This window comes from Sinohyriopsis cumingii, chromosome 11, assembly GCF_028554795.1.
Source record: "Sinohyriopsis cumingii isolate HCF-2022 chromosome 11, ASM2855479v2, whole genome shotgun sequence".
Classification (NCBI taxonomy): domain Eukaryota; kingdom Metazoa; phylum Mollusca; class Bivalvia; order Unionida; family Unionidae; genus Sinohyriopsis; species Sinohyriopsis cumingii.
Genome location: NC_142971.1, coordinates 110623968 through 110643961, shown reverse-complemented (window position 1 = coordinate 110643961; position 19994 = coordinate 110623968). Strand labels below are relative to the sequence as shown.

At 35.2% G+C, this 19994-nt stretch overlaps 1 protein-coding gene across 1 annotated transcript; it reads right to left on the bottom strand.

The window, feature by feature from the left end:
• Positions 1-301: 301 nt before the first annotated feature.
• LOC149789289 (uncharacterized) lies at positions 302-10707 on the bottom strand. Its single transcript, XM_089973601.1, has 6 exons — positions 10495-10707; positions 8817-8987; positions 7540-7708; positions 6413-6603; positions 3473-3814; positions 302-1697 (listed from the first exon to the last, which is right to left on the bottom strand). The coding sequence occupies exons 1-6, from the start codon at positions 10705-10707 to the stop codon at positions 1524-1526; spliced, it is 1260 nt and encodes a 419-aa protein (XP_089829727.1). The 3' UTR covers positions 302-1523.
• Between the last annotated feature and the right edge of the window lie 9287 nt (positions 10708-19994).

Below are 19994 nucleotides of genomic sequence, written 5' to 3'. Positions count from 1 at the left end.
AACCTCCATTAACTGCTATGATTGAAGCTGTAAAAAATAAACACATGTTCATTATTCTTCAAGCGAGATAAATTGCAAGACCTTTTTATGCAGAGATACACTTTCACACAATCAAAAAATTCAAACTAGAGCATACTGTAGTAATGGAAAACTCAATCAAGTTCTGAAATGGGCAGAAAATATTTATTTGAAAGCAGGGAGCAGCGCAAGTTGGTTGGGGAAAAAAAGATGTAAAAAAGCAATTGATCAAATATTGATAGAATTTCTTTTTAAGATAGTGAGTTATCGATCCTGCTTGCATAATGTGAGCGGTCTGTCACATTTTCTTGATCTACATCTTCCATATTAATTGATTGAACTATCCGGAAGTGGGTTGCACCGAGATGCCCTCTGGTGTTTTCGAGGGGAGATAGTAACCGTGTCACACTGCAGACGTAGCCATATGACTGAAAATCACACTTTTTCTGTCTTTTTATCCCACCCTCGTGGATTTTTAACATAGCTTTGGAGCAGACTCGACTTGCAGACTTTGTCCACTTTCTTCTTGTGCAAAAGCTACAGAGAATCGCATTGTTACAATCACTTTTTTACTGCTTAAGAAGAAAAGAACAGGGATAATAATTTAATCTTTCATAATAATAAATAAAACAAAAAAATGTTACACAAGTGTTTGGTCCATCTGAACGCATAGTTACAAACTTTTGCTTAAACTGAATTAAGAAGCTTATATTTTTTTTTTCACTTTTAGTTTATCAGTTTTTAATTTCGTGAGTTTGCTCAACCCAGTATATGTGCATTTCTATCGTTCTGTTTTGTTACTGCACTTACGTAATGTAGCGTACAATTACAATTAATTTAGACCCAGCGTGATGAGCAAATAGGTCAGGGTCTTTGACGGTCGCTTTGCATTAAAATGTCTGGCAAAGAGCATGGATCTCATTTGTTGGCGCATAATGTGATGGCAGGTTAGAGTGTACACTGTTTACTGTTAACGTTTGTCACACATGTTAAATATAGTATGCAGAACTGTAAATATATATTCAAAACATTTCCACCTTGTTTTAACAGCCACTTTTTATAGAAATGTTTCATCCTACGGCAAGCTGTATAAGAAGTGTTATTGGGTAGGTGTAACATCTGTATCTCTTTAGTCAAAATTAGTCCATATGTAACCAATAACCAAAAGAGACATTCGATTTGTTTTTTATTTCACCAATACTGGTGATTTTGTTTTGTTTTTGCTTGTGTCTTAAGAAACTGCAAGTTTTACTATTAAAAGATGGAACACTGCAGACATCGATAACTTGTACCTTTTCTGTGATCTTTATTCAAGTCTCAGAGCTGGAATTTTATTTCCACTCCATTAGTAATGGAAATGCCCGTGATCCACATAAAATATACTTAATACAAGAGGCAGAGGAGGTGTGTTCCCAGCGATCTTGCTTTCCAGTCTGTATCTGAAAAGCTTGTTGGGCATTCATTGAAAGGACGATCGCCTTCCGAACTGTAGCTTAAAATGCACTTTAAAGTAGCAAACATGTGCGACTTCCCTGTTTCCTATGGTATTTTTCCCTCTCTTGAAGCTGAGACCTTATCTTTACAGCGTGAATTGCATCAATAACTGACTGGACTGCACAGAGGGCGCTCCCAGAATCTGGATCTTCAGCGGATTCTGCGGCCAACTGCGCAACTTTCACCTGTAAGAGAAGACATTGTGATAAAACGTTGTTTTTTTTTCTTTCTTCAATTATATATTTCATTGATATTTTAGTTCACTACCAGGGCACTACAAATGTACAAAAATGTAGCATATGTGGTAAAATTATATATATATATATATATATATATATATATATATATATATATATATATATATATATATATATATGTGTGTGTGTGTGTGTGTGTGTGTGTGTGTGTGTGTCAATCAATAACATGGGTGGCCAATTAGAAGACCATTGGGAGCCGCAATAAAGGAGGCAATATTGGAAAGAGCCATCCGAATATTTTTGCAAGCATCCAGAAAACGTAAATATGAAGACGAGAAAAGAGGATTTAAGACAGGGTGGGAAGAGGAGTTTATTTTTGTGGAAAGTAATGGTGATATATATTTTTAAAAATCTTTTTAAAACATTATTCAGTGCTTTTCTGCAAATTTTGATATAAATACGCAAACATATCCGATTATTTTAGGTATGTCATGAAAGACGCACCACAGGCTTGCGCGAACCGTATAAGGCTCGCGAGCCGCATTCCCATTGTGACCATCCCTGATCTATATCCTAAAGACCAACCTTTTAATCTCAGCTCGTTTAGTTTATACATTTAACTCTATTCTTACATCACTATTTCTTGAACAGTCAGGCAACGTAATAAAAGTATTAAAAGTATTATTTTAAGTACTCGCATTTACACCCATGTGGTGATCAAAGTGACGTACTAACATTGTTCTAGTATTGATCATTTTAGATTTATGATCACGTATCTTGTAGTTGGCAAAACAGATCATTTTAGATATATGATCACGTATCTTGTAATTGGCAAAACAGATCATTCCGTGATATTCTTCTGCACTCCATTAATTATGACGAATTTATTTAAAATTTCACAAGAAACAAACGGATGATCAATCTCTTTATCATTATCCTCATCTTTAACATCATGATGTCAGACATGTGCAAGTACGTCAGTTGCGGGATCTCCCACAAATAGAACGTTAAAGTCCATAGCCACCACGAACACCACCACTAATACTGATATAAAATTCTCAGCCCTTTTGTTTTGCAAGAAATAACTTTCATATCTCTTCTGATTTATTAACATACAAGGCCACCTTAATTTTCTTTTTCTTTCTTTCTTACTTCTTTCTTTTATACAGGAAACATAGCAATTGAGATCTTGACCTTGGATATGATAGTAAGCAGATATAATATTCTTTAATTGTCCAGCTTTCCAGATTTGCTCCCGAGCAAAATTTTGAAATGTAGGACTTGTTCTGAAAGTTTTAGCAATTTTTTTTAAATTATATCACTCTGCAGATACACCAGTCAGAACGGAAAGTGCTATCCCTGGATTCTATAGGAGAATGCTTGATAATAGTAGGCAGAATTAATATTTAATACAAATAATCCAATCATACAGGTTGTATGATAGTATTATTTGGTATATATATATATATATATATATATATATATATATATATATATATATATATATATATATATATATATATATATTGTAACAATTTTAGCATTAGAGTTACAGAAAAAATAGTGACAACTGAGAGTATTCGGTGACTTGTTTACTACTTTAATTTGTTTTAATTACTTTGGTTTATATTTCTAATTTGTGAGTATACACCCAAAAAGAAATTTGCGAGTATGAACTTTGCTTTAAGGTTATATATTATGTTGGTGGGGTGTATATGTCAAATTCTATCATGTTCATCATATTTTTAATTCATTAATGTTACCTGTTCAGCTGTCACATAATTGGACCACTGAGGGTTTATTCTGCTCTCTTCCTCAACAAATTTGGCCACCGCACTGGCTAGAACGGCAGCAGCAAAAAGGGAAGCTGTTTCTGCGAATTCTGTAACAAGTCTATCCTCCGGACCCCAGTCAGTTCTCTGATGTCCACCAGAAGACTGAATTTTAAGTTCTTCTTGGTCGGACCTAGCTCTTTTATATATGTGCTGTAACTGATGTTTTTGGTTGGCCTGTACTTTGTTGGAATCTTGATGTTTGGCTTTGTCCATTTTTACTCGGGTAGACATGCTGTCATCACTGTTCACAATCCATCTTATTTCCCTTCTCTGAGAAAGTAGGATAAAAAAGAATGTTTCGGTAGTGAAATGAAATTCTCTTGAAAATACAAATACATGCAAATTTTTTCCTGATACATTTTTTGCAATATAATTTGAGTGTGGTACATTTTACTTTCCTTATCCAATAAAATTTTCACATCCAGTCTTTTTTGTTATAAAAAAAAATAAAAATAAAAAAAACAACAGATATGCGATGAATCAGTGCATCTGCATTTTAAGGAAAGTAATTAATGAATGATGTGAAGTAGTAATATGATATGGTTCGTACAACTCTGTATAATCGTAAAATCTTTGGATTTTCTTGAAATCTTTCATTATTTAAAAAAATAAAAAGTTGAATTTTTCTTTACAAAGTCCTTTAAAAGATCCATGAACTTGGCCAAAATGTTTGATAGAATTTATCTTGAGGAATACAAAACTTTTAAATAATAAAACATACCACTTTTTAAATTCCGAATTTTTATTACTTAAATATTTTCCAAAAGTAAAAAAATTCAAATGGGCTGAAATCTGGAGGCTAAAATGTCACTTGTAGTTAACATATAGAGTAGCGTCCCATTGTTGTAGTGCTACCTTCGAAACGTCCTAGTCTTTTTCGGCGCGAGTCGAATAACTTCGAGTCACTGAGAAAGACTTAGATGCAATCCTCACTCTGCATCATAGTCGCTAAATAAGCTACTCTGATAACTGGCGATTTGCTATCCAATTTTGGATAGTATCTCTACGTTGACCAGCTACGCGACACATATGTTAAGAGTAACAAAATAGTTTTAAACACATGGCCCCACTACATTTCATGACTTGCTAAAGTCATTCTAATATATTATAATTTAAACTAAGAAAAGCTGTTCGTAAAAATGTGTTAACATGTGTTTTTGCAAATCGTAATATTGCTAATGTTTTATGGAGAATATATGCTGTCAAATCTTTAGTTTCGGAGGTGTGTATATTGACGTGTTGTCCAGCTTTTCTATTTCGGAGGCAAGTAAATCTTTCATGCAGACTGCAATCCCATAATGCCAAGATAGAAATGATCGTTTTTGAGAAAACACCGGAACTTGTGAAGTTTGACGTAATCGTAATATCCTAATATTCCCATATTGAAATGTGTTCTCTCGGGGGGGGGGGGGGGCGAACATCCAGCTAGGTATGTATAAACATATTTTTATAAAATGATAGATGTCGAAAATAAAGCCAAGTTTCAATAAGGAGTGTAATAACCGCAGTTTAAATTTATAATACTATTTATGCTGCATAAATAGTTGCAATAAAAACAAATTTCATAAATCATTAAGTTTCAATAGTACGAAACTGTTGATTAATTGCTGCTAATGATTACACGATATCTAGCCACTATGACGTATATAAAGTTGTTTTGACGTAATACCAATCATGGGATTGAGGGGTGTTCAAACGGTCATTATTTACATACGTGGTTGTTCTCCAGCGTGCACGTTCGCGATTTTTTTTATCTGAAAATTTTGCATCCGATGTGTATTTTTGTCTCGCAGAAATAGCCGATGTTGTTCCGAATGTAGCATGCAATGGAAAATGGCAGAGGCGTTCCGATTGTTACGTGCTAATCACCAATTGTAACGTTGTCGAACGTTTTACATTGTACGCTAGAAGAAAGAAAAAATCTTAGATGTAAATAATTGCCAATTTTGAACTGCCCTCAAGCCAAAAGTTAATACTACGTTAAAATAATTATTGACATCGCAGTGATTTGATCACGTGTATTCACTTACAGCAACATGAGGAGAAGATTCTGGTTATTGAAATAAAATAACACTAAAACTTGAAAGTGAAGATTTTTCAATAATTGTTGAGATGTTGCAAGGTGTTAACACGAAATTTTGTTTTAAAAAATATGTTCTTCGCACATCTAGCGGGATATTCGTCAGCCAGAAACGTACCATTTTGGGAAGTACCACTTTCTTTACCTCATCATCATTCAGATAGTCGAAGTTACCCGACTCAAATCCGAAAGACACGAGGGTGTTCCGAACGGCTAATCACATTTGTGAATATATGACTTGATCAGTTTCTTCGCTTGGGTTCCTTACAAACGAAACAAAGACTGTTGTTAATGGACACTGGGATTGGGGAGGGACTCTCTGAGTCAGTAAGAACCGATATATTGTTACTGTCTTTTTTCCCCCAAGGCCACCCACAATCCTTATATCGATTTACCCGCAGTTCTGCTGTCGATTGTAAGTGTTACCGTTTTTGGAATCCCCCTGCCCCGCCCTTTACCGATAGTGTTAAGTTTGTTTGCAACGAGTTTATGTGGTTTCCATAATAAAAAATGCATCTCGAAAACTTATTGAAGTCCTTCAAAACACCTTGAAAATACTTGAATGAAAAACTCTCCAGGCCTGTACGAACCATGCATTGCGTCGGGCAAACGGTATTGCTAAATATTTAAGTAGAGTAATGGAACTACTTTGACTTTGGAATCAGTTTTGCCAATAAAGCATTGCATGCCTCTTTAAAATATTGACGTACCTACTGTTGTTTATTTCCCAGCATTACACAATATTCTACACGACACAACTTGTAAAATCAAAATTAAATGTTACATACCTGACCTTTTATTTTTGTAGTCCTTTTTGCTTGATTTTTTGCTCGAGTTATTACATGACAATGGTTTGGCTCATGCAGACGACACGTTTGCTGACCGCTCTCAGAAGAAGTCAGAAACTCTTGGCGATGAGACAAGACAAGGGTAATCCAGTGCTCAATAACTGACACAGTATCTGCCGCTTCCATGGAACCTTTAAGATATGGCTATTGACGTCATTTATACAATTTTGAAAACATATTTTTCTCAAGCTTATCTTCTGCTTTTAATCCTTTTTAAAATGTAGTAGCGAGGATAACAGGTCAGGAAGTATAACTTTGATCCTACCCATAAAAACTCACATTAGTGCTCTTGTCCATTAATTATGACATAGTTTCGACCTTACATTAGAGCATGTACTTTTACGATCAATACAAATATTTTCAATGACAGATATCGTAACGCATTTTAATATTATAATAACTGCTGCACTGTTTGAGCTTAAAAAGATAATATCTCATGGAAATCAGGGAACGTGTACTCGTACTGCAACACTCCACATTGCTAAATTCTCAAGTCATTTTTTTTTCCTATTTGCAAGAAATTAATTAGCTATTTTCAATGATCTTGAGAGTGTAAAAACACTGTGTTACACATTTATATTATAGAAGTATCTGTATTCCAAGCTCCAAAGCTGGGCGATAGACTTCATGCAGGCTAACAAGGATCATTGTGATATTGGTACAGACTTTCTGCATTTAGAGAATCAATAGAAGAGCCCTCATCCACAAGGTACTCATATCAGGCATGTAGAAATTTCTTTCTGATCAATAAAATTCGAAGAAAACTCAAGCGCATAGCTCTAAAACCGTTTAAGGTAACTATGTGACAGTCGGTATAAATATGGAGTTTGTAGTCTAAATATACCTTTTGTTGATCACATTTCTTCATTTTCGATATTTTAGGATTTCTTTTCATTAGTTCCAGTGTTCTTCTTTAAAGTACTTAATTATTGGGTTGGGTGGGGGGCTCTACTATTCCTCTAATAATGAATAACCTTCCCGTTTTGTAAATACACTTTTCCTTTATAATCCTTTCAGACACAAATCGGAGAATTATATTGTATTGTAAGTTTCAGATTAATAATTACCTTGAAATGGAAACAGCATGTCATTACTGATCTCTACTAATGCACCATTGGATACGAATGTTACCGTCTTATGCCTTCTCGAATTTATCAATATTTCAGGTAGGGGAAGAGTGGTTACAACGTCGGTGTTTTCATTGTGAAATCGGTTGCCACTGAAAACCACAAACACCTGCCAAGATACAAAGAGACTCACGTGCGTTTGTTTAACATTAAGACATACAAGCTGCTGAAAACAGGATGATTAAAGACATTTCTTCGAGTACAACATGGCCATGCAATGGTAATGGCGGCGCTAGGATTCGAGGCGCTTGGGGGCAATATTGTTTAGTGTCGCTCCTACTGCGTACAATTTTATATGGCAGTCCCTTCCCATAAAAAAAATCAAATATAAATTGTGTAAAGAATTTGCCTCATCCTCCGTTACACTAAGGTGAAGGTGAATTACTACGAACATTTCAGCAACGTAACGAAATCCTCCCCGATGGCGGCCCCTTCGTATGACATCTATAGATAACAGGGTGGTTGGGTGGAGGGCATTGCCCCGTGCGCGCCACGGTGACATAGCTTCCCAAAAGCTAAGATCAAAACTGTTATAAATGTTTATTAAATATTGCAGTAAAACATTAAATAATGAAATTTATTTATAGTTCATAATCACTTTTTGCTTATTTTATTCAAGATTCAGTATCACTTTCAGGATTTAAATTAATTTCTATGCTCAAAACGAAAATTAGTTTTAGTTTATAGGTTTAAGCGACAATTCAGTTTTATAACTGCTACTAGGAGGGAAGAGACCACGGAGATTCTGTGGAAAAAAAATGTATAAAGTTAGAGAAGAAATGACAAATGCATTTATGTCACTCTTTGAAAGACGTTTGAGCACACATTAGACTGTTGGGTGTCCCTCATTTTCAACGTGGGAAATCAAACATTACCTTTTCTCTTAATTGGCCACCGTGTATAAAAATCCATTCTCTTGTAACTGAACAATATTGAAAAGAAAATGCCACATTTTGTTGGTCGAGTAAAAGGTATATACTACTCAACATTAATCTGAGTGTTTAATTACTTAATTTCTTAAATTGCCTTTAAAATGTATGCAAAATTACTTCAGCAATAAGTTTTAAAGCTTATCAAAATTAATATGAATACGATACATTTAAATGTGAATCAGGGTCTTGGAATGGTTTGGTTTTGTGTGCGTGTGTACGTAAGATCGAGCGAGCAGCAGGGTGGGAGGAGAAACTGAATTTGAGCCTAGATACGTGTTAATATACCTCAAGGCAAAGTCCAGCCCATGATTTCAGAAAGGAGAACGTGTTTGATATAAGAGGAATGATGACTGTCCAGGCTGTCTGCACGGCTTTCTCCTGACTATCAAACTCCTCAGCGTTGACCCTAATGCTGATGGTAAAGGTATTCTCTTCCAGCTCCACACAGATCATGCCCTAAAATAGCTAGCCATGATGTATTCAGTGGATTTTAATTGTGATCTACCTTTAACCAAGAGGAAGGTACGAATTATAAAATATATGCACGGAATTTATTTTCACTTAACACATAGGATCAGTACAGGCTATATATCTTTAATTTTTATTTTTTTAAAAACATGTTCATAAAATAGCTTAAGTTCTTACCTAGACTTTACTGTCTCCGAAACTCGCTACAAAAGATGGTGTGCACTGATAATCGATTTACCGTCTTTCCTTTTTTATGAGTCCATCTGCCAACAGCATAGATATTGATATGCTATACATTAATGTGATTTTCCTCAGTATTCCTTACAAACTGCACAGATCAGAACTGCCGGCGCATTATGCGACGACAGATCTGGGTCTGTTCAGTTTGCAGTTGGACTTGTGTTATAAGCGAATATATGCGATACATTGCAGGGATAGCCTGTGCACTGTGCCTGATCGTCGTTTCGTAAGGACACCACGAAGCAGTATGTTTCCATGTAATTGTCATCTTGCACCGATAGCCCATTATTATACATTGATGCAAACTCTTCAGTTATATTGAACACGGACGCATATCACTAACCGTCTATACTCAATTTTAAGTCTAGTCAAACTGCAAACAACAAAGATGTTGATCTGCCGTTGCATAATGCGCTGGTAGATCAGGATCTGTGTCGTTTGTTCTGCTTATTAATCCTAACAAACTGCGACGGAAGATCTGAGTCTGCAGTTGGGTTCGTCTTATAATCGAGAATAAACGGTATTGTAATCAAATACGGGCGTAAAGAATTGCATTATCTCCATCACGCGCTAAATTGAATAGGTGTGCTTCGAAGGCCTCTTCCGGCTGTCGGTTGCCTCATTTATGAAAGGCATCCACATCTAAGTTCAACCCAGGATGATAGTTCCTGCATCACAAAGGGTATTACCAGTTCAGACCTATTACTGATTATTGTAAAATGTGTTCGGTGGAGAAATAATAGAAGGATAATGATTGCATATCTAGTTTCCTTCGTAAGATTTATGATATACACTTTCTTCGCAAATTATGAATGAAAATAATTTTTCGTATACTCTACAAAGATAATGAACGCCCAGTTCGTAATAGGTCATATAATGTTTGATCGTTTTTATTCAGATTGCAAAGCTCGTCGAATATTAAGTCTCGTTGCTAGAAGGAAACACGTGGAAAGGACAAAAAAAAAATGGAATCGTGCTTTCTAACAATTCGTTTTCTTGTCCTAACATTAATCAAACCTTCATATTTGATAAAACAAACTTCAGCCCCCTTCTCATTTGAACTGGAAATGAATTTTTATCTCTGTTTTATTCGAATAATTAACAAAACTGATGACACAAAATGAGTTTTAGCGTGTTTGGGATCTATACAGGAATGTTCCCACAAGAGCTCCATTTTTTTTTTCTTTCACAAAAAATATCTTATCTTTACAGATTTCTATCTTCTACATAATTTAAAACGTTTTTAGCAACATACCTGGTCCACCTTCTTCAGGAGGCCTGATTTCCAGATGTATTCATATTCCTCCGTTACCAGAGAGGTATTCTTGCAGCATCCTAGCAGCCGCTGGAGCAACCCTGTCGAAGTACCTTGAGGAAACATGTAACGCCATCCAATCTGGATATCCCCTTGCAACGGCTTTGATGTCCAGTTCAGCTGCTTCAAAGAGTTAGGAAAGCATACACCCATCTACAGTTTTTATTCAGAATCGGTGAAGAAAGGTCTCTAAATTGTGGAGAATTAATATTACATATTTTTAATCTAGTTCGCGGCTCCGTTGGTATGTCTTTTGGAGAATGCACTTAATTCTCATTTACTCGGCAGGTTATAGCCAATAGTGTGCTGACATTTTCCTTAAGGCCTTTCATTTCCCATGACTATGTACGATCCTTAAAATTTTCATCGAATTCGTGTCTGATATTAATCAAACAAATTTTATGCTCGTCGGCTTTTTAAATTCGACGATAAAAATCCTTAAACTTGGCCACATTGTTGATTTAAAGAAATTTGAGTTATTAAAACATTACAAAATATATTTAAGTGATTGTTTAGATTATAATGTTAATTAATTTGGATACTGCTGTCTTGGGAGGTTTAGCAAAACACTGTAGATAATAGCTGAGTGAATATTTTTCTTCTCCGCCTACCAGGAAATGGATTATAGACAGTATAGTGCGGTAGTGACAGCTATGCGGTTTTGTATTTATTGCCAACGATTTTGCAATAAATGAGAAAATAATTTTTCTAAGTCGTTTGCACCTGTAATTCTAATAAAGTAAAATAAAAAGAGGGTTTCAAAGTGATGGCCCAAATATTAACTAATATCATGCGATTGCAAACAAAGAGAACGTTAGATTAAATTGATTTTCTACAAGGTTGGTTGGATTAGGTTTGGTTCTTATGAGTGAACGATGCAATTTGTTGTACAAGCATCAAAATTTGGGTGCATATATATGTTCCTGATATGCTGGTCTTGGAAATTAAAACCGCTTTGTTTTTATGACATGGTTAGTCGTAGAAGTAATAATCGTCTCAATATCAACAAAAATGAATGAATAAGTTTCAAAATTGAGGTGTCTTGTGGCACTGAATCGCTCAACGAAACTGGACGAGTAGTTAAATCTTGTTGCAAGTAGTCTTGGGACCAATATGACTTCTTTTCCTTTTCTAATTATGGATTACATTCAACCAAGATATATATATATATATATATATATATATATATATATATATATATATATATATATATATATATATATATATATATATAAAATCCGTTTATAGCAGACGAGAAACAATATATCTCTCTATATACGTCGGAGCACATCATCATCGATATCAGCCTTACATACACAGAAACTTTAAAAAAAACACAACCCAAACCAACCCCAACCCCCCAAATATTTCAAAAGAATAAAACTAAATTGTTTTCGTGTATTTGAGAGAGCGAGTAGATTATGTTTGTGTGTGAGTAACTGAAATGAGGAAAAGTATTATATGACTGAGAGGGGTGTCATTACTATGAAACATATGCGTCCGTGTGCTTGTAACAATTAAGAGAGCTGTTAGCTTTTTTTTCAACATTAAATGGAACATTAGCTGAACAACATAAGATAGAATGACACACAATACATAAAATAGTCCAGTACTACTCTGGGGTTTCTTTGTCGGTCTCCATCTGCTAGGCATGAAAAGTGAGGTCACGGGCCTGTTTATTAAAGCTCGTGTATTTCATTTCTGTCTTAAAAATTAAAAAAGTTTTATTGATTATTTATAGAAGCGAATAACATCAAACACGATTAGATAATGTGCATGAAAACGTAAAATTTCTTATTATCTTCAAGTGTTTAGTTATTAATAATTTACCTGAAAACCTGGCCCTTGTCAAACTTTCAAAGAATTCTTATTAGCCTATTGTTTTCGTGAGTTGAGTATTGTTTTTACCAATATGCCTATTGCAGTATTGCTAACCTCAAATAATCTGGTGCAGTGTGTGTAAAATGTGTTTTGATTAACGTATATTCGCAGGCGAAGAATCTAGTGCAGCGTGTCAGATGTATTTTAATTAAAGAATGACCACAGGCTTTTTCTGGACAATGTATATCAACGTTTTAAAGAAAGTAGCAGCTAACATACTTTTCCAGTTTAGAAGTGAGTTTCGGTTTGAATTTGGGGGGGGGGGGGTTGCTGTGTAACAATTAAACTTGGGACCAAAATTATTGATCGATTCTCAAAGTAAAGAAGTTTTGGTAAACTGGAAGAACGAAAAACAATGAAAGGAAAAATTCTGATCAACATGAATTTTGATTTTGTAAAGTTTTTAGCGAGGGAGAAAGACAAGAGAAAAAGACATTCGTACCGGTTTGTTGTCCTCTATTTTGTCCAGAAGTACTACATGGAATTGCCTTTGGACAGAGAGTGAAAGGAATGCAGGCAGAGCTAACCCTTCGCAATCTGAGGAACTTGGTTCGTGACGGATCAACAATGCAAGACTCTCTGCTACCTTGATAAGGTCTATTATTTGATCTTCGGGTAAAATGATATCCTACAAAAGGTATGTCACTTGATATTCGGGTGAAATGATATCCTACAAACGGTATGTCACTTGATATTCGGGTGAAATTATATCCTACAAAAAGGTATTTCACTTGATATTCGGGTAAAATGATATCCTACAAAAGGTATGTTACTTGATAATCGGGTGAAATGATATCCTACAAAAAGGTATTTCACTTGATATTCGGGTAAAATTATATCCTACAAAAGGTATTTCACTTGATATTCAGGTAAAATGATATCCTACAAAAGGTATGATACTTGATATTTGGGTGAAATGATATCCTACAAAAGGTATGTCACTTGATATTCGGGTGAAATGATATCCTACAAAAGGTATTCCACTTGATATTCGGGTGAAATTATATCCTACAAAAGGTATGTCACTTGATATTCGGGTGAAATGATATCCTACAAAAGGTATGTCACTTGATATTCGGGTGAAATGATATCCTACAAAACGTATGTTACTTGATATTCGGGTAAGATGATATCCTACAAAAGGGTATGTCACGTAACATTCGGGTGAAATGATATCGTACAAGTCAAGACAACTCGCATGTTCCAAATATATCTGCAGTGGCAACAGATGTAATAATTTAGTTTTTTTAGATACTTACGTGTGAAATATAAACACTTACTGCCGAAATATAAATATTTTTTTTGGTTGCTCACTCTGATATTTTCACATGTGAAAAATATATCCTTATATTTCAATATGTGAAATATATATCATTATATCGTCGTGGCATCAGTTTCAGAGCGTCATGAGTTTCGAAGCGGCCAGTTTATTTCGTTGTTATCACGTGATAACATGTAGCTGATGACGCAATTTTCAGAAGTTTTGTTGACAATACTTTGACGCTTTGTTGCAAGTAAACAAAATACTTCGAGTTTGTCTAAGTCATGTAATTACACACATTATTTATAACAATGACCAAAATAACCCATAAAATTGCCTAATACGCTTTCATACCCATTCAAAATACCTTAATTTTTCCACAATGAATTGAAACCCTTGGTGCAACTTGTTTATTGTCGTCTATGAAATTAATAAAATCACGTGACTTCTTATCTCCGCCCATTTCGCTTTATTCCCCTATAGAAGCCCATTAATAAAGTACTTATCAATTTAGCTGTTGAATTTAATGACTTGTTTTTTTTTCCTCTTTCCTTATTTGCACTTTTGAATAAAGAAAAAAGTTATAAAATATTGAAATCAATATTATTTTTTAAAGATAAATATTTAAAGTTTGGGCCATTAACAGTTACGTAATTTTATAAAGAAAACAATATTAAAACATTCTAACCCCGTCGTAAATGTATTACACGCAATTTGCATGTCTATCAGAATGGTGGAAAACTGCGCCGACATTATTGTTGCTGTGGCCAAGAAGGTTTAACAAAAGCATACATAGTTTGTAAAAGAGAAATTAATGATAAAGTCGGAAAGATTGCATTGTGTTCCATAAACAACTTTACGTCAACATGTCATTGGTGAAGTGGACATTGATACTGTTAAATCAGGGCCAAAACAGGAAGCCAGGCTTGTGGATCACATTTCGCTTTTAGTGAAAGTACGCTATGGTTATAATTTGACCACTGACTATGTTGTTGACATTGGTCTTTGCTAATCCACTGTCGCTTCAGTGGTGTCGCAACTTCTTATCGCGATGGCCTAATTTGACAGTTAAAAAGCCAAGGTCACTCGATATCGCAAGCGCCAAATCCACGTCCAAAGAGAAAATAACCGCATATTTTGAAGAACTGGAGAAAATCACGAACACTTATAACCTGAAAGAGAAACCACTTTAAATTTACAACATTGATGAAAGGGCATTTCCAACAGTCATACTCCTCCTTTTATAGTCACTGACAAAAACTCGAAACCAGTCGACATTACTAGTGGAAAGTCTTATAATGTCACTGTGTTATTGGCTGGAAATGCTTTAGGTCCATCTGTTCCGGCCTATTTTGCATTTCCAGGAAAGTGAATGAGAAATGAATTGCTTGAAGGTGCAACAACTGGGGTTTTTGGTACTGTAAGTATGACTGGATGTCATGTGGTCAAGTATTCAGGAAATATCTTGAGGAACATTTTTTTAGCTACGTACAAAAGCGTGATCCTTTGCAGTCACTGCTTATATTGTATGAAAGGCACAGATCACGTGTATCTTTGGCAATGATTGATTGGGCAAAGCAAAATAACATTATTCTGTTCGAATTACCACCACATACTAGTCATGTCCGACAACCACTCGACGTCGGATGTTTCTGACCGATTTGGAAGATATACAATAACGAAAGGGCCAAAATCATATTCCTAAGTACGCCGTATGTGAGATTGCATGCAGAGCATACAACATAAGTCTGTCCAGTAAAATATTCGAGCATCTTTTAAAAGATGTTGATTCTACCCCATCGATCCATCTGCTATAGACTGCACATCATTTAGACCAGCTACAGTATTCCATGATCAAAGACACGACTCCGGATTTAAACAAAATTACAGACACCTACCATACCATCTCTCCACAAAATGATGAATGCTTTCCTGTCAACATGGATAAATCGGTAATTCTTCATGCTCTTAGTCCAAGGAGTCGAGCTGCTGGCTTCTTCGGCAGGAAGGAGAGTATATTACTGGACAAATCGAAGAAGACCAGTAAGAAACGCAAAGTTTGAACAGCTGTAGTTGGTGGAAAGCCATTACAGAGGATAGCATCGTGCAGGAAATAAGAGGACATCTTGAAAGGTAACACTAAAAAAAATGGAAATTGGAAAAACGAAAAAACAACCCGAAGGAATCTGTATTATATGAGGTATCAATAAGGTCAGGGAAAAGATTCAAGTTTACAGACCATTTTAAAATTCAGTAAGATTGTGTTAGTATGGCTGATCCATCGGACAAGCAGGTAAAATGAGTAAATGACATGGAAGAAACAGAAGAGTTTGTAGAGGACGGTAAAGCCTGCTGTTTATATAAACAAGAGCAGCCTGGCGTCATGAAACACAATGACTACATCGAGTTCGCCACTTGGGCACCATGCTGTGTTCAAGAATGCAGTCACTGGGTTCTTTTTGAATTACTGCTCATAAGTAAGTCTTACGGCGGAATGAAGCCCTCCTTTCACCGAGAACTGCCAAGGAAAAGCATGACAGAGTGTTGAGATGTTTAAAGGCAGTATTAACATGCGTATTTAACTAATTCCGAAACTGAACAGACTGCGCGTAAGTTCACAGGAATGTGAAAGGAATTTTACCCCAACAATAGTGAATAGAATCATGGAACATTATACGTAAAAGTATAACATATTCAAAACAAAATACAAACTTTGAAATAGAAATTGAAACCACAAGGAGTGAACTTTACTTACTAGATGCAGACAAGAAAGCAAGAAAACATGGCGGCTGATCACAAGGTAATGTGTGTGTGTGTGTGTGTGTGTGTCTGTGTGATTCGGCATAAAAGTAACAACATCAAAACTAGCAACCATTCCATTATCCACGATATATGATGGAATAAGAATTCTAGAAATAGAAAAGAGCCTGGATTTTTAACTAAATGGTGGTACAAAGGTTGCATACACGCCAGAAAATGCAATAGATGTGGAGAGACAGGCCATACTCCACACACATGTCCAAATAATCAAGAGGAGACCCAAGTAGCAACAAGTAAATAGACTACAGAACAAACGAACACACCTACGTTGCGACGTTAGAAATCTTCCCAAACAAAAAGCACCAGGAAGAACAGACGAAACAACAACTATAACAGAAAAAAAAATCTGGGAGAAAAGCAACAACAAAATGAAAAACAAAGATCAAAACAACAACAGAAAGAAGTGCAACAACAAAACTAGGACTATAAGGACAAAAGCAGCTTCAACAACAACAGGAAAAACAGGAACACGAGATTGGGAAAGAAAAACAACAAGAACAAAAAGTCAAAGAATATCCAAAAGAACAACGAAGAGAAAAACAACAGCAACAAGTAAGACAGAAGGAAATCCAGAAACAAAAAGAGATAGGAAAACAGAAACGACAACAAAAGGAACAGCAACAAAGAACTGGAGAAACGACAAAGGAAGAAACTAAGATGAAACGAGCACAAATGAACACCAAACCAGAAAACATACAACAGGAAAAACGAAAACAGCGAGAACAAAGACAGGGCCAACATGATGAATTAGGAGAAAAACAGTAAAACAAATCGAAAGCTAAAATATCAACATCAACAGAGATAAAAACAACCGAATCAGCACAATCAACCCTGACAGAGGAACAAGCAAACGAATTAGAATTAGATATAAGCTGAAGAATGGAAAAAAGAAGACAAAAAGAACACAGACTGATGGAAACCTATTAAACTACAATGAATGACTAGAATACAATACTGAATAAAAAATACAGAAAATAATAACAATTGCACAAAATATGAATGAATAAAAACACAAGATAAAAACAGCCGAATCAGCACAATCAACCCAGACAGAGGAACAATCAAACGAATTAGAACTAGACAGAAGCTGAAGAAGGGAAAAAAGAAGACAAAAAAAAACACAGACTCATGGAAACCTATTAGACTACAATGAATGCCTAGAATATAATAATGAAGAAAAAATTCAGAAAATAATAACAATTGCACAAAATATGAATGAATAAAATTACAGAAAAATCAATAGCTATAACACACATGCCACATGGCAACTATAATAGTAGGGCAGGAGGGCCTTCCTAAATGGTCTGAAACGATCAACCAGGAGAGAGTACCCTCAAAACAATTCTTTTACTTAATTTCTGTTAAGGAAAATTAACAGAAAAACTCAATAAAATAAAAATATTGGTTCATTTTAAGATTATTTATTTTCATATTTGCCATTTTTACCTTTTCCTGTCACCATACATTCATTTTCTCTTCTGTACGATGGTCGCGAGTGGCGCTATGATGAACCGCTCCAAAACAGACAACGTTATAAACAACGTAAGCAAAACGTAGTTTTCATAAATAAACTGTCGAGGAACAAATGTCAGCAGCAATGAATAATTGTAATCATAGACTTTCAGTGCAGGTATAATGAAGACTCTAAGTAGAAGTCAACTTTTAATAAAACTAGCATTGTTTACGAATTATTCCGCGATTTATTCTCAAGGTTCCGAAACCGATACCGCGAGGATATCTTTACTTGTAAAAATATAAGATTTCCCATCATGCCATGCGACGTGTCTCTCCCCACCCCCCCAAAAAAAGTACATGTAGCAACGAAAACAAGTACTTTGTGACCAGGAACAAATAAATAAAAACTGCCTCACATTACAGACATGGAAACTAATCTTTGATAAAGAAATGTGAACAGACGCCGTTCGCGTCTCTCGAAGATATTTCCCTTTGCTTCCTTGACAGTAACGACAACCTGCTGTACTGCATTGCTGAAACGGGCTTAGATAGGGTCGAATAGTATACAAAATGACACAAATGTAATTTACTGCGATACATTAGGCCAATCCAATCCTGCTACTTTCCTAAGTTAAGTATATTTATGTGATCAGCTTATGAAAGTGCGGTGAATATACGAAACGGGGCGGGGATGGTTTCCGGGTTAGCGTGTTGGTCCCAACAGTGAGTTTATTTTGTTAAACTTGAATTCTGGAACAAGTTTGGTATATAATTTAAAAAAATATTCTTTTCCTACGTTAATATCTTATATATTTCATTTTGTAGTACCAAAATTTTATATATTTTAATTCATGCTTTCGCGACTAGTTAAAATATGTTTTTGGTACCCCACGATGAATCGTATCCGTTATGAACGTAGGAAAATAAACTATCCTCTATTTGTTTAGAATATATAGACATTCTACTAATATATATCTAATTTTTTGGGGCACCGAGTGGTCTAAAGCGATCTCCGTTACGGATCACTGCCATCTGCGTGGGTTCGAGAAAGCTTGCCAGTAGCTTCTCGTGGGTCAATGTTTCTTCAAGGGTTTTCCCGGGTTCTTCCTCCACCATTAATACTGGGCGCCATGCATAGCCTATCGTGTGCTGAAAAATGGCGTTAAACCCTACAACAAGAGCATATAATTTTCTTGTAATCAAACGAAGCTAAAATAGGATATATTTTGTTGTATTGGTCCATCAGTTTTCTATCTTCACCTAATGTCTTTATATGTTCCTATTTGTTAAATCAAACAGAGAACCAAGCTCTAGAAAAAAAGCAAACAAGTTTTAAATTTATGGACGAGGAAATGTTACAGAGAGAAATGCAGTTTTTATGTTAGGTAATTGCATATTAGCATCGTAGCAAAAGATGTCTGACTATATATGTGAACCATTCATCTTTACAATAGAGAAAATTTAGAAGAAATATAAGCTGACTAAAAATACCTGCCACAATATCGGAAACAGAGCCTCTCGAATCAATCCGAATGACGCCAGGCTTTCTAGAATTCGTTCGAGGGTCGAACTGTCTGGTCTTTTGAATCCAGAATCAATCGGCCAGAATCGTTGTGCATGGATTTTGAATGTCACGTGGTAATTGTCCACGTGGAAGGCGCACATAAGCTTTGCAAATATGACAGGATTTACACATATGTACTCCTTTTCTATTGCAGATACAGCGTTTAGATATCGTAGATCTAATATCTGTCCCTTAAAAAGAATCAAATAGTTGTTGACATAATCTCATGACAATTATTATTGTTAATTTTTGACGATTCTCAAGGATGAAAATTAATTTTTATGTTTAAAAAATTTCTTATATGTTGTTTTCTCTACCATAATAAATTCTTCAAGCATGAGACACAGAAATCCTTTTGGCAATTAAGTCAGATCAGGAAGAAAAAAAGTTTAGCAATACAATTGGTAGAGGAAATAATGTACTTTGTTCAGTGATTTATGGAAAGATACTAGTAATTAT

What these genes read in the sequence shown, in the direction of transcription:
- LOC149789289 (XM_089973601.1), bottom strand. Translation starts at nt 10,707, where the DNA reads ATGGGTGTATGCTTTCCTAACTCTTTGAAGCAGCTGAACTGGACATCA. An exon ending in TCCTGAAGAAGGTGGACCAG is followed by an intron (nt 8,988 to 10,494) that starts GTATGTTGCTAA and finishes TAGCTATTTTAG; the next exon opens with GGCATGATCTGTGTGGAGCT. An exon ending in GGGCTGGACTTTGCCTTGAG is followed by an intron (nt 7,709 to 8,816) that starts GTATATTAACAC and finishes GTATCTTGGCAG; the next exon opens with GTGTTTGTGGTTTTCAGTGG.